At 38.3% G+C, this 14,603-nt stretch overlaps 1 protein-coding gene across 20 annotated transcripts in view; it reads right to left on the reverse strand.

The window, feature by feature from the left end:
- Nucleotides 1-14,603, reverse strand: part of LOC105489042 (spectrin repeat containing nuclear envelope protein 1) — a 536,331-nt gene that overhangs the window by 55,168 nt on the left and 466,560 nt on the right. For 18 of the 20 annotated variants that reach the window (XM_011753636.2, XM_011753647.3, XM_011753641.2 and 15 more), the window contains 2 exons: nucleotides 7,606-7,764; nucleotides 3,926-4,092 (listed from right to left, as the gene is read on the reverse strand). In XM_011753636.2, the coding sequence (XP_011751938.2) occupies nucleotides 3,926-4,092; nucleotides 7,606-7,764 (326 nt within the window). Of the gene's footprint in view, nucleotides 1-3,925; nucleotides 4,093-7,605; nucleotides 7,765-12,783; nucleotides 12,970-14,603 lie in introns of those variants that run through there. The other 2 variants (XM_024795162.2, XM_024795163.2) reach the window with 2 other exon arrangements.

A 14,603-nucleotide genomic window follows, 5' to 3' on the forward strand; every position in this document is an offset into this window, starting at 1 on the left:
TATCTCGGCCACTGCTGAACAACAGAACTTTCTGAGAGGATAAAAATGTTCTGCATTGTACGGGGTCCAATAAGGTAGCCACTAGCCTCATGTGGTTATTGACCACTTAAAATGTGGCCTGTGCAACTGACCATAATTAAAATTAAGGAATAATTTAATTTTATTCCATTTCAGTTAATTTAAATATTCTGTAATGTAAATAGCCATCTGTAGCTAGTGACTGCTGTATTACAGAGAAGATCTAGATAGTATGCAAAGGATACTAGAACATTATCCACGGAGCCCTAAAAGTAACTGAACAACTTTTGTTGTCCTAAAAAACTGACAATGCTTGACAACACAATTTAAAAACTCAGTACAAAGCACATCTGTTTTGTTCTCAGAGTAATCTAAGTCAAACTGATGGCGATGTCAAGTTGACTCTAAATTATGCGTTCTCTTTTTATGTATGTAATAGGTTTGTTATCAGTAAATCTTTTTTTCTTTTTTTTGCTTCTGCGATTGAATATTAAAGACCTAGCTCATGTTTCTTTTTTTTTATTAATTTATTTATTTTTTATTTTTATTTATTTATTTTTTATTTTCATTTATTTATTTATTTATTTATTTATTGAGATGGAGTCTTGCTCTGTCATCCAGGCTAGAGTGCAGTGGTGGGAACTCGGCTCACTGCAAGCTTTCCCTCCCTGGTTCAAGCAATTCTCTGCCTGCCTCAGCCTCCCGAGTAACTGGGATTACAGGGGCCTGCCACCACGCCCAGCTAATTTTGTACTTTTAGTAGAGACTGGATTTCACCATCTTGGCCAGGCGAGTCTCGAACTCCTGACCTCAAGTGATCCACCGGCCTCAGCTTCCCAAAGTGCTAGGATTACAAACATGAGCCACCGCGTCCATAGCTCATGTTTCTATTAGCTGAGATGTTCACCTAAAAATATTATCATCTTCAAAAGTAACCTCTCCATTCTCACAAGAGCACCAACACAGCACAGAAATATCGAAAGGCGTACACTGGGTTATATTTTGCTTTAGTGCATCAGCGCTGGAAGAGGGAAGAGTGGTGAATGGACTGAATCACAGAAACCTAATACTTCAGCTGGCAGTTCACAGTTGAGGATGGGTGGTGAAGACATGCATCCAGTCTGTGCACTAACGAAGCACCAATACACAAGGGAATAGAATGCAGACGTGACGGCCGGGTGTCTTTCAGGAGAAGCTGCAAAGGAGACTGTGACTCTAACGTGGTGCTAAACTCCAAGATGGCTCAATGATCAGTGCCTCATCTAGTCTAATTTGGAAGGAGGCAATTAGAAACAGGCAACATATATACAAAAATCTCCTGTGGAATTTTATCTGGAAATTCTGAGACTTTATGTAAGAGGAAACAAAAATTAGTATTATATAAGTGACTACAGTGAGAAGCATGGGTACCTTATAAACATGTAACTGATTGAAATTTATTAATATGTCTTTTGGCAAAGTGAACAATTAACATCTAGAAAATTCTCCACTGAACAGCCAGACAAAATATGTTATAAATAAATGTGAATTCAAGGAGAAAGCAGCAAACTCATTTGCTGTAATGTCGGCTCATAGCTGGGCATACACCAAGTTAGCTGCTTATGACTAGATTACATTAAATCTGATTTAAAATATCTTTGACATAGTGCATCCTTACTCTCCACATCATTGAGCCACTACAAGTAAGAAAAGAATATTAACTAGTTTAACTGGATTACGTGGAAATGTCAATCAATCTATGAGTCAAATTTGACCAAAAAACTCCCCAGGGGATATTTACCAAACAGGTAGTTTCCCTAACAAGGATATTTATAGCTTGAAGGACTTCAATTCCTTCTTCTGAAACAAGATTTTGTTATCATTTTAGTGAGTGAGAAGTGGGACTGAACACAGCATTGGGATTTTAAAATACACACTTGTCGAAACTCCAAGACCAATTTGAGCTAAACTGTTATTTCCACCTCTTTACAGTGCCTTTTCCAGAGCTCCTACTTATCTCATTGTTTTACTCCAGTCCCATCCTGAACTTCTGAAAGGAGAAGTTCTCCTTCAGTTCTGTCATTTTATCTTGACTCTCATAGTCACTGTCACATTGTAAGTACTTTACAAAGAACTGTGAAATTAGATTGTCGAGATCAAAAACAGAACTTATCTTCCATGTAACTCTCTTCTCTCTAACAGGGAAAAGGAAGTCACCAATTTGAGACGCAGGAGGGCATAGCACTCTAGGACACGGGCTTTGGAGTCTGAGCACAGGCTGTGTCACGCAACATGTGCGTGATGATGGACAAGCCTCAACCTCAGCCCCTGCATCTGTAAAATGGGCATAATGATAAGGGCACCTCAAAGGCCATTGTGAACACGTGAAAAGATGCATATGAAACCTGCAGTGTGGTCATTGGAACGAGCAAAGTGTTCAATAAATGTTAGCTGTATCAGTGCTATGGTTAAACATTTAAAAAGCTGAGGCCAGGCGCGGTGGCTCACACCTGTAATCCCACCACTTCACGAGGCCGAGGCGGGTGGCTCACCTGAGGTCAGGAGTTTGAGACTAGCCTGGCCAACATGGTGAAACCCCATCTCTACTAAAAATACAAAAATTAGCCAGGTGTGGTAGTGTACGCCTGGAATCCCAGCGATTGGGAAGCTGAGGCAGGAGAATTGCTTGAACCTGGGAGGCAGAGGTTGCAGAGCTGAGATTGTGCCACTGCATTCCAGCCTGGGCCACAGAGCAAGACTCCACCTCAAAACTAAATAAATAAATATAAATAAATAAAAAGTTGATATACATTTATTCCATTTTGTTTCACTGCCACAGAAATAAATGATAATCTCACTTTCTTGAGTTGGATACTTTTTGGTAACTCTCTTATAGAAAAGAAATATATGAAATGTGTTCAAAATCAGCATACAGAATTGTGACGCCCACAGGCGATTTTGGTGAGCACATGGTATGGAAAGGACATTGTTTCACGTTCACTTTTATGCAGCATGGCCAAGAAAAGAAACCCAGATTTTAAAAGTGTATTGTGGGATAGACTTCAAATGGCACCATTTGTAACCTTCCAGCTCTCCTAATTGCCATGAAGAACATTTACTCAAATATTCAAGTATTCATTTATGCATTGAAGTATTCATTGAATCCATATTTAGGCACGGTTCCCAGTGCTTGTAATATATAGTGAATACAATGGAGGAAGTTTCCTGACCTCAGGGTGCCTAAGTTCCAACATGAAGCCAAATTCACTCCTTTTTATATTGATAGCATAGAGCATTTTTATAACATAGTGCATCATTCATATTAGACTTTTATATTGCTAGTAAATACCCTCATATATTTTTCTTTATGACTTTCATCTCTCTTGCCCAACCCTACCCTTCTACAACAGAAAGTGAGCATAATATTCCTCTTAGGTATGAGGCAAAGGCTTATAGTTACCACTAAGCTCATTACTGTAACGCAGCAGCTGATTTTTACAACTGAGCGGAGTGGCAATAATCAGATTTATTTCCATACCTTGCTAACTAGTAATTTTTTTTTTTTTTTTTGGCTACTGCAGACAAAACCACTCTCCACAAATACTGGTCAGCAGTTTCTTCCTGATAGGAGTTTGAATACCCATGAAGCCCTAAAATAAAGAATTTTCTCTTGGGAATGAGTTTTGTTTAGATATGACTCTCTCTTTCTTGCAGCTACATACAAACAACACAAGATTTATAAAATAAGAGGAGAATTTTCAAGGTAACGAAAGTGCCAATTATGAGAGGAGCACGAACAGTTTTGAAAATGCTGAGATAACCCAGAAAGAGAGACTGATTTATTGGATTATCTTTGGCTGATGAAAGGCAGACTGAAAGGCTTTAAAATGCTGCCTACACGTGTCCTATTGACTCAGGTCCTCTTTACCTGGCTGCAATGAGGTCCAGGAGATGCTGCCACCGGTCGTTAACCTTTCCCAGTTTGTATTCAATCTCACATGCTTTGCTTTCGTGGCTGGCTTTAGCAAGTCGTTCTCCCATTTGTTGGAGCTGTATTTTGTTCTCTTGAGCAACAGCAATTTCCTCTTGATAATCCTGTGTAATAAAAGCAATCACAGAGGTCAGAAAGCATATTCTTAATGCATCCAGCCCGGCTCTACTAGAAACATGATAATTACTGTTTTCTACTGCTTGGAAATAGTTTGAGCATAGGAATACCATGTGGACATCAGCCCATGTGCACAAGTATTAGTAGTGCCTATTATTTTCGGTATGTATGCAGAGTTGGGATTGAATTTTTATATAGACATTCTCGAAATAAATAGGATGCTGCTTCCTATTTACCTGAAATACATATTAAAAACAATACAAGATAGATATAAAATATAAAGCTTAAAGGATTTTAGTATTGGGAAATTATACCTTATTTCTCTCAACACTAACCTGATGTTATACTTAGAATAAATTCTCATACAAATAGTTGCCGAGAGACTTATGAAATGCACACACACACATACACATGCAATTGATATATATGTATATATGTAAATGTGACTGTGTGTGTCTATTATGTTATTTGTGTGGAGTATTTTAAAAGAGTTCCTTCATTTAAAAGAGCTATCCTCTATACAATGTCAGTATTTTGCAGTAAATAAATCAATGATAAATTAACTTTCAGTAATAATAACTATTAATTATAGAGAATCGATGGGCTTCAAACCTTCTTGATTTACTCACTTTCTCTGCTAGCTTCTCTTAAGTTGTTTGAGTTAAAGAGGACAGACTCCATATGGTCTACTTGCAAGAGATAAGCACGAAATGGTGTGATTTAAGTGACATGAAAGGACAGTCCCCTCCCCCCCACCGCCACTGCTATCCCCAATGACCCTCTTACTCTCTTGCCACAGTGACAGGATCCAGTCTTTAGGATCAACTTTTTTATTTTTGGCTTAAGCTCCTGTTACGTAATAAAAAGTTTCTCAGCAAAATAATATATGAAGACGGGTATTATATGAGTGTGAACATTTTAACCTTCTCTTGCTCTAAAGTTAGTGTAGTAACAGAGCTATCCTCCCAAGTCATTTACCTAAGCCTAAGGGCCCCAAAGGAATGGTAGGGACCAACAAAATTTTATTCCATTCCAGGGCTGACTGCTGTCCTCATGCCTGCAGCCCTGCCCACCCTCCTTTTTATGTTATTTCAACACAATGGGATTCAAAGACCAATACATTGAATGCATTTATTAATATTATAATATTTCAGCAAACATTTGAGATGATTTTATTGAGAAGTGTTTCTTTCAAGGAATTACTTTAAGACTTAAAAAGTATTTATAGTAAAATAATCCTCTTGGATTGTCTTTAAAATCAAACTATTTTTGAGTGTTAATACCAACAGACACTAATATCTTGGCTTCAGTTTTTTTAATGAATTGTCTTTTTCTTTTTTTTTCTTTTTCCTTCACCTTATTAGCACTTTCCAGTTGACAACTGCCTTTTTCTATGTTGCCAAAATTACCAAACCTTGATGTTATTTTCCTTTACAAAAGAGACGCCACAAAGAGGAAAACTCATAAGCCCTTTAAAAAAAACCCATGAGTTATTAATGTACAAGGTAGTTAACATTTTAAATAATATTCCTAACATTGTGCCAAATAATGTAATACAATCTATATGAAAAGCTGAAATTTTTCTAAATTTTAAGTTATGGTTATAGATTGTTAAAGAGATGGTTTTTTTCCCCACACTCTCACACTTCCCATACTTTAGGATGTATATCTATACATCCTAAATTTAGTAAAAAAAGCAATGAGAATAGAGACAAATTTAATCAAAATTTATTCTATAGCAAATTTTACTCTATTACCTATAGTGCATTAATCATTCACTGATAGCATTCTCTGACACCCAGCAACTTAGCAAAGGGCAACTGTGAGCAGATGCTAAAATGAAATCTGTATCATCTCAGCCAAGAATTTTAATGTTTACAATACCAAGTAAACAAATGCTTATTCATTTGGATTGATCCAATGGATAAATCCTCTTGGACTGTGTGCATATGGATAGAAATAATTTTTCTTAACAATCATTTGTATTTCTTTTCAGAATAAAGGAAGCTACAATTTGTTGATGCAGTAAATACTGGCTGAGTGCTTATGAGAAGTTAGGTACTGCTTCAGGTGCAGTGGATATAGCAATGAACAAAATAGACAAAGCCCATGCTCCTGTAAAGCTGACAGATCAGTGGGGTCTCCACTTGGACAATGAATAAGTAAATACAAAAAATACATTGTACATTAGACGGTGATATGTACTAACGACAAGCACAAACTAAAATAACATTAAAATCACTGATTGTTCACAAACACTGTGGAAACAACACTGGAATCACCAAATTCTTTTTTTTGGTTTTTCTTCTGGAGACAGTCTCGCTCTGTCACCCAGGCTGGAGCCCAGTGGCACAATCTCGGCTCACTGCAACCTCCGTCTCCTGGGTTCAAGTGATTCTCTTGCCTCAGCTCCCTGAGTAGCCAGGACTACAGGCATGTGCCACCATGCCCGGCTAATATTTTGTAGTTTTAGTAGAGATGGGGTTCACTGTGTTGGTCAGGCTGGTCTTGAACTCCTGACCTCTGGTAATCCGCCTGTCCTGCCTCCCAAAGTGCTGGGATTACAGGCGTGAGCCACTGCACCCGGCCGAAATCATCAAAAATTTTAAAATGCTAGTAAATTTGATCAGCTTTATACAGACATCAGAAATGTTCTGGATCCAAATGAATATGTAAAATAATTTGATAATATATACATACCTTTAAAATAATATGAAGCCGAAATTATCAGGAAACTCTTAATTCCTATCTATGGTCTACAAACCATATTTTAGAGAGAAAATATCAATTCAATTTATCTTAAGAATCTTTTCTTTCAGTTTCTCTCTAGTGACTTTACCTTTTTAAAAACAAACAAACAAAAATACACAAGAAACTAAAAAAAAAAAGGAAAGAAAAATAATACATATAAAAGATTCCTACAGAACAGGTAGCTAAGAGCCCCAAATACTGAACTGAATAGTAGATGCTCTATTTCATCACAAATTGCAAGTATCCTATATATTTTATGTGTAAAGCAGGTCTTTTCGTGCAAGTTTATTTTATGTTGGATACTTTTTTTTTTTTTTGAGACAGAGTCTCACTCTGTCGCCAGGCTGGAGTGCAGTGGCGCGATCTCTGCTCACTGCAATCTCTGCCTCCCAGGTTCAAGTGATTCCCCTGCATCAGCCTCTAGAGTAGCTGGGACTACAGGCGAGCACCACCACGCCCGGCTAATGTTTTGTTTTTTAGTAGAGACGGGGTTTCACCATGTTGGCCAGGATGGTCTTGATCTCCTGACTTCATGATCCACCCACCTCAGCCTCCCAAAGTGCTGGGATTACAGGTGTGAGCCACCGCACCTGGCTGCAAGTTTATTTTATATTAAAAAGATAAAATGTTTAAAATATACTGCTCCTTTGACAGGAAGGTAATTGTGAGTAAAGTCACCCTCTGTACCTGTGAGAAGTATACATAAGCCTTATGAAGAATGAAAACCTAAGTAGCCATGCATTCCATACCTTCTTGAGCTTCTCTATCATTTCTTCAATGAGAATGTCTCCATTCTGAGAAACCTTGCTTTCCATTTGAGTCAACCACTCACAGAGTTCCTTGTTCTTTTCACTGAAGACTGCCCATTCGTTCAATCTTTCACCTATTTGCTGCCGCCTTAAGGAGAGCTGAAAAGTTTAAAACAGGAGAATAGGCAAAATGATTATCAGAGAGAAGCCCACACCCCAAGGAAAATAGCAAATAAACTAGGACTAAAATGAATGATAGTCGTACATCTTTTTAGCCCACTGTTTCCTGAAGTCCAGGACTTGCTATTATACAAGTGGGAGACATTGAATCCTCTAGTTATTTCCTGAAGGTTCACATACACATTAGCTTATTAAAGGTTCTGGATAATGCAATTTCACACAGTTGGTTGAGGATAGATAGGATACATGACCAGTGAATGTAAGAAAGAAAGAAGAAATGGAAAAGAGTTTGGAAAGAAGGAAAGAAGGGAAGTAAAAGGAAAGAGAGATGGTAAAGAAGGGAGGAAAACAAAGGAAAGAAAGAAAAAAAGAATAGAAAGATGAAAGAAAAGAGTAAAAATAGGGAAGGAAGAAGGAAAGGAAGAAAAGAAAGGATGGAAGAAGAGCCTCGGGTATCCGGAGAGTGAGGGAGACGGCAGCATCTAAGGAAAGCGGCCTGAAGTGGGGGCAGGTGTCCTGAGGCTCAGCTCCATACTGACACGTGAACTCCAGGCAAGTTCCTCTACTTCTCTGCAGTTTTCATTATTTATTTATTTATTTTTGTTTCTTTTCCTTCTTTTTTTTTTCTTTGCATGATAGCTTTATTAACATATATTTCACATATCATACAAAATCACCTGTTTAAAAACGTATAATTTAGTGCTTTTTAGTATATTCACAGCATTTGTGCAATCATCATCATAATCAATTTTAGGATATTTTCATCATTCCAGAAAAAAAAAAAAAAAGCCAAGTGTGGTGGCTCACGCCTGTAATCCTAACACTTCGGGAGGCCAAGGCGGGCGGATCACTAGAGGTCAGGAGTTCGAAACTTGCATGGCCAACATGGTGAAACCCTGTCTCTATTAAAAATACAAAAATTAGCCAGGCATGGTGGTGCACACCTGTAATCACAGCTACTTGGGTAGCTGAGGCAGAAGAGTTGCTTGAGCCCAGGAGGCAGAGGTTGCAGCAAGCCGAGATTGTGCCACTATGTTCCAGCCTGGGTGATAGAGCAAGACTCCGCCTCAAACAACCAACACCACCACAACAACGAAAACCTTCTAGCCATCAACAGTTATTCCACTGCTCCTCCTCACTTACCTCACAGTTCTAATCTCCCTTCTGTCCCTATGAATTTACCTGTTCTGGACATTTCATATACATGGAATCATACAATATGCAGTCTTCTATGACTGACTTCTTTCACTTAGCATATTTTAAAGATTTATCTGTACTGTAGCATGTATCAGCACTTCATTCCTTTTATTGCTGACTATATTCCATTGTGTGAATATACCACATTGTATTTATCAACTCATCTTATTTGGGTTGTTTCCATTTTTTGCCTATTCTGAATAATGCTGTTATAAACATTTTGTGCACAAGTGTTTGTATGAATACATGTTTTCATTTCTCTTAGGTATTTATCTAGGAGTAGAATCTCTCGGTCATATGGTAACACTATAGATTGTTTTCCAAAGTGGCTGCCCATTTCATATTCCCACCAGCAGTAGGATTCCAATTTCTCTACATCTTCACCAACACTTTTGACTACAGTCATCCTAATGGATGTGAAATGGTATCTGATGACGGTTTTGGTTTGCATTTCCCTGAAGGCTAACAATACTGAGACTCTTCGCGTTTCTTAGCCATTTGCAAATCTCCTTTGGAGAATTATCTACTCAAATCCTTTGTCTGCTTTTTTAATTAGACTGCCTTTTTATTACTGAGGTCTGAGAGTTTCTTATACATTACATATACAATGGACTTGTTTTCCTATCTCTAGGTCTACAATTATCCTTTCCAGAATTCTAAAATTTTCTGATTTCAAAATATAGTACTCTTGTGTTCACAGTGCTGGTTGAAATACTAAGGAATGTTTCTAGTTGAGCTAAACTACATGTTGGCAAAACATAATATGATTTGGTAAGAAGGTTTGAAGATGTTCTTCCACAGTTTTGTCATAATGCTAGCTATTCCGCTATTCATTCCACTGCACTAAACATGTCCCCATCGATTTTATTTTACCCCCAACATTTTATTACAAAACATTTCCGACACAGAAAAGCTGAAAGAATTGTTTGGTAAGCACTCATTATATACTACCTGGGCTCAAATTGTTAACATTTTGCTATGCTTTGTTTTAAGACATTTTCCCTCCTTAATACATTTACTTTTTATGTATTTCAAACAAATTTCCTTTTTAAAATGAAAATGAAAATATTTCTAAGGTATTACACACTTTCTAGTTATTAATTCTGCCTTGGATTGGCTCTGTTAGTGATTAGACAGATAACACAAACCTAAATATCTGTGATTCCACATCCTTGTAAACTAGTCCAGGAGCCCAGGATACGTATCCCAAGGCCAGCCTTAGGCATAGTGAGTTGCCTACAGAGTGAGCCCCAAAACCTACCATAAATTTTGAAAGGCCACCACGAGAAATTTATTCTTTTGATTCAATTCTGATCTTTTAAAATAAAAGTTTTTCTGGGTTGGGTGACACTGGTGAACCTACTAAGTATTTCCCCATTAGTATAATTTAGTTTCTCATTGAGGTTTTTGGAGGCAGAATAATACAGAACAGTCAAAGGGCAGTGAACTCACTTGGGATAGGTCCTACTAGAAATGGAAAAAGCTAAGGAAACACAGATTTAACAGTTTTGGAGACAAACTGTGTCACTTTACACCGTACCCCAAACAGCACCGAAGAAAACAATCCTTCCAGCACCCGTTACCCCTCTAGCTCTGAGGGCTGCGTGCACTCTGATCTTCTGCTGGATCTCTCAGATTGAGAACTCTTTGGTGAATACAGCCTTTTCCCTTTCATTCACACAGAGCAGCAAGAGTCAGGAGTCTGGCTGGTAGTTAAAGTCCTGGTTCAACTGATGGCCATACAAACTATACTTTTATTATTTGGACTGCCCAAAGTAATCATTGTCTAAGAATCGAGGCTGGGCGTGGTGGCACATGCCTGTAATCCCAGCACTCTGGGAGGCTGAGGTGGGCAGATCACTGGAACCAGGAGTTCAAGACTAGCCTGGCCAACATAGTGAAACCCCATCTCTACTAAAAACAAAAATTAGCCAGGCGTGGTGGCAGGCATCTGTAATCTCATCTACTCGGGAGGCTGAGGCAGGAGAATCGCTTGAGCCCGGAAGGCGGAGATCGCAGTGGGCCAAGATCACGCCACTGCACTACAGCTTGGGCGACAGAGTGAGAAGAAAAAAAAAAAAAAAAGAGAATCAAAACCCCTGCCCTTCAGACTGAAGATGAACAAGTAACTCCTCACACTTCCCCCAAATCTTGGCCATAAGCCAAGAATGAACTCTAGGTCTTTACTCACCAATATCTGCAGGGAGGATGGCCACATAATAGAAAAATATTACCTATTACTTTCATAGGTAGGTAATATTATCCCCATTTCAGAGACAAGGAATGTGAAAGCCGGACAAATTTGGGGTACTTGTTTAGAATCAGTACAAGATAAGACCAGCAAAGTTTGAGTCTTTGATATGGGGTGCAAATATGATTAAATATCCAGAGGCAGCTGAGATTCAAAAATAGTTCATGCATCACTGACTAACTGCACGACCAGGACAAGGTCCCTCATTTTCTCTGCGACTTACTTCTTTCATTTGGAAATTATTCTTATGTTTGCTCCAAAAATTCATTAGTCTGTAGTAAACAAGTGTCTCTATGTGCCCAGTAGTGTCCTATCAATATGGTAATATTATACAAACAAGAGGGTAATTTAAGAAATTGACTGGTAAGGACAGGCGCGCTGGCTCACGCCTGTTATCACAGCACTTTGGGAGACTGAAACGGGCGGATCACTTGAGCTCAGGAGTTTGAGACTAGCCTGGCCAACATGGTGAACCGCATCACCACTAAAAAATACAAAATTAGCCGGGCAGGGTGGCAGGTGCTTGTAATCCCAGCTACTCAGGAGGCTGAGGCAGGAGAACTGCTTGAACCCAGGAGGTGCAGGTTGCAGTCAGTCAAGATCGCACCATTGCACTCCAGCCTGGGCATCAAGAGTGAAACTCTGTCTCAAAAGAAAAAAAAAATTGACTGATACATACTAAAGACCTGACAACAGCTGGCCATTACTATGCTGTAGCTACTAGTACTATTATACACGACTACAGGGCATCACTTAAGTTTAAAATTTTTTTCTTCCCTTGACACTCATGTATTCAATATCTCCACTAAGCAGCTGGATTATACATAGATAGATAGATAGATAGATAGATAGATAGATAGATAGATAGACAGACAGATATAGATAGATATATAAAATATATATTATATCCCTAGCGTTTATCACACACCATGAAAATGTTGCTTTCATTTTCTTACCACGGAGCTGTACCTTAAAAAAGACACAGTGAGGTTACAAGCACTGGGTGCAAACCAAGGCCAAATGCTTTTCAAGAGATGTGCATTCATAAGGGCGATGGCATTGTCCTTCTGGTTTGTACATCTAATATTTAGTCTATATACTAAATATTAAACTAAATATATAGTAAACATTACTATATTATACTAAATATAAAGTAAACATTACCATCTCTTTCTTTGGATTCAGATGAAACCCTCAAATTATTTATCAGCTTAGCACATATTTATGTTTTTGCAAGGGCACAAATACATTGCATTGCCAACAGCTGAGAAGCACCAGCTAAAACTTTCAGAGTGTGCAGCAGCTCAACAGGAAATACATCCTTTTCTGGTTGAAATATTTTTACCATGATGTTTTGACAAAACAACGAGCAATTACGATGATGACACATACTTATATTTCAGCTAGAATTACACACAAATCTACAAACCAAAACAGGAATAAAAACAAGTAGAAGCTCTGGCTGTACACAGGCACAACAAAACATTTGGGGTATCTACTTGAAAACAGATACTTTAATATATTAACTCTGCCCTGCAATGTTTACTCACGGCCTCTCTCCCTCATTCTCATGGCCAGTCCCAGGTACTCCAGACTCCTCGTCAATTGCTTCGGTCAGAATAGGAACAGACTACTTGCTCCTTAGTAGGGATGTTCCGTTGAACTCAAGTTTTGACTTTTACAACGAGACATAGGCGCAAGCTCATTTCCTTTTGTGGTTTCATACTTGACAGAAATTCAGCAGAAACAACTAACTCAAGAACTAGAAACCAATCTATGTCCCCCTTAGAGTTACATACATCCTGGCACCCTGATCAAACCCATGACTACACTCTCATTGGTTTAAATATTATTTTTCAGAGTGAAGTATTAATAATATGAGATAAGTATGCTTTAGCTTCAAGCATTAAGACACTTCAACATGGAAAGTTTCTAAAAACACTACGTATTCCGTTTGCTGTTTCTTTTTCAATTCTTAGTCTACTCACAGGTGCAAGGTATTAATCTATTTACAGCATATCGCATGATCAACATCAGCTTTCGAAATATATTTTCAGATGGTTGTCTAGATATATCTAAGTCTGGAGAACAATTTTACGACACATGAATGACTAACTTAGCAATTAATAATAACAATAATTCCACGGCATTTTTACGAAATGTTTTTCCTAAATCAAAAAATATTGCATAACCACAATCTTCTTGACCTCCAAAATATTCGAAATCTTGTCATTATTTTACACTAAGAGAAACATAACTACGAAGAAATAGAAGAAATGCCCTAACGTCTTAATTATAAACAATACATCATGAACACTTAGCTACCATAGACACTGGAGATACAAAGAAATGGTCTTTGCATATCAAAGTCCTCATATTCTTGTAATGAGGTCATGAACATTAAAAAAAATAATACAATGCCACATTATGGCACAACCAAAAGAGAAATGAGAGTTCAGAGGACCAAGAACATACTGAGGGCCAAGAATTCATAAATGACATGGGAGGGGTTGCAGGATGTAAAAGAAAACAGGTTAGAAAATTAGAAGGGAAGCCCGGGTGTGGTGGCTCATGTCTGTCATCCCAGCACTTTGGGAGGCTGAGGTGGGTGGCTCACCTGAGGTCAGGAATTCGAGACCAGCCTGACCAACATGGAGAAACCCCGTCTCTACTAAAAATGCAAAATTAGCAGGATATGGTGGTGCATGCCTATAATCCCAGCTACTCGGGAGGCTGAGGCAGGAAAATGGCTTGAACCTGGGAGGCAGAGTTTGCGGTGAGCCAAGATCATGCCATTGCACTCCAGCCTGGGCAGTAAGAGTGAAGCTCCGTCTCAAAAAAATAAAATATAGAAGAAGAAGAAGAAGAAAATTAGAAGGGAAGAAAGGGTCGGCAGGAAGAGTGGCATAATCCAGGTCTTTGGGGAGGGAAGTTTGTGGCAGGTTTGAAGCAAATAGGATCCAATCTCTAAAATATCTCTCTGAAGGCTTCATAGGCATCATTGTGATGAAGCGTTGTGATGAACATTACCACCCTCTATGAGTAACTCCATGTAAATTTCTCATTGTGTTCACTGAGAAAATGAAGCTTTGTGAAAGTAGCTAAATTCATTTTGAACTCAAACCATTCACATGTTGGTGAAAGCCATCTCTTATATGTGTCCCCCTTTTTAAAAAGTATATATTCATAGGAAACTGCTCACACATCTACCATGTGTGTTCCAGAGCTTTCTGTTAGTCCATGGACTGAGAAAAACCTGGGTTTTCACCTAAATATACAGAGAGAAATTTTTCTGGAAATACATTTCTTGTTGATATCACATAAATCAAGAGGCTCTGAGCCTCTTAAACTCTGTCTAATGGTTCCTGAA

This window comes from Macaca nemestrina, chromosome 5 (assembly GCF_043159975.1).
Source record: "Macaca nemestrina isolate mMacNem1 chromosome 5, mMacNem.hap1, whole genome shotgun sequence".
In the NCBI taxonomy this organism is placed as follows: Eukaryota; Metazoa; Chordata; class Mammalia; order Primates; family Cercopithecidae; genus Macaca; species Macaca nemestrina.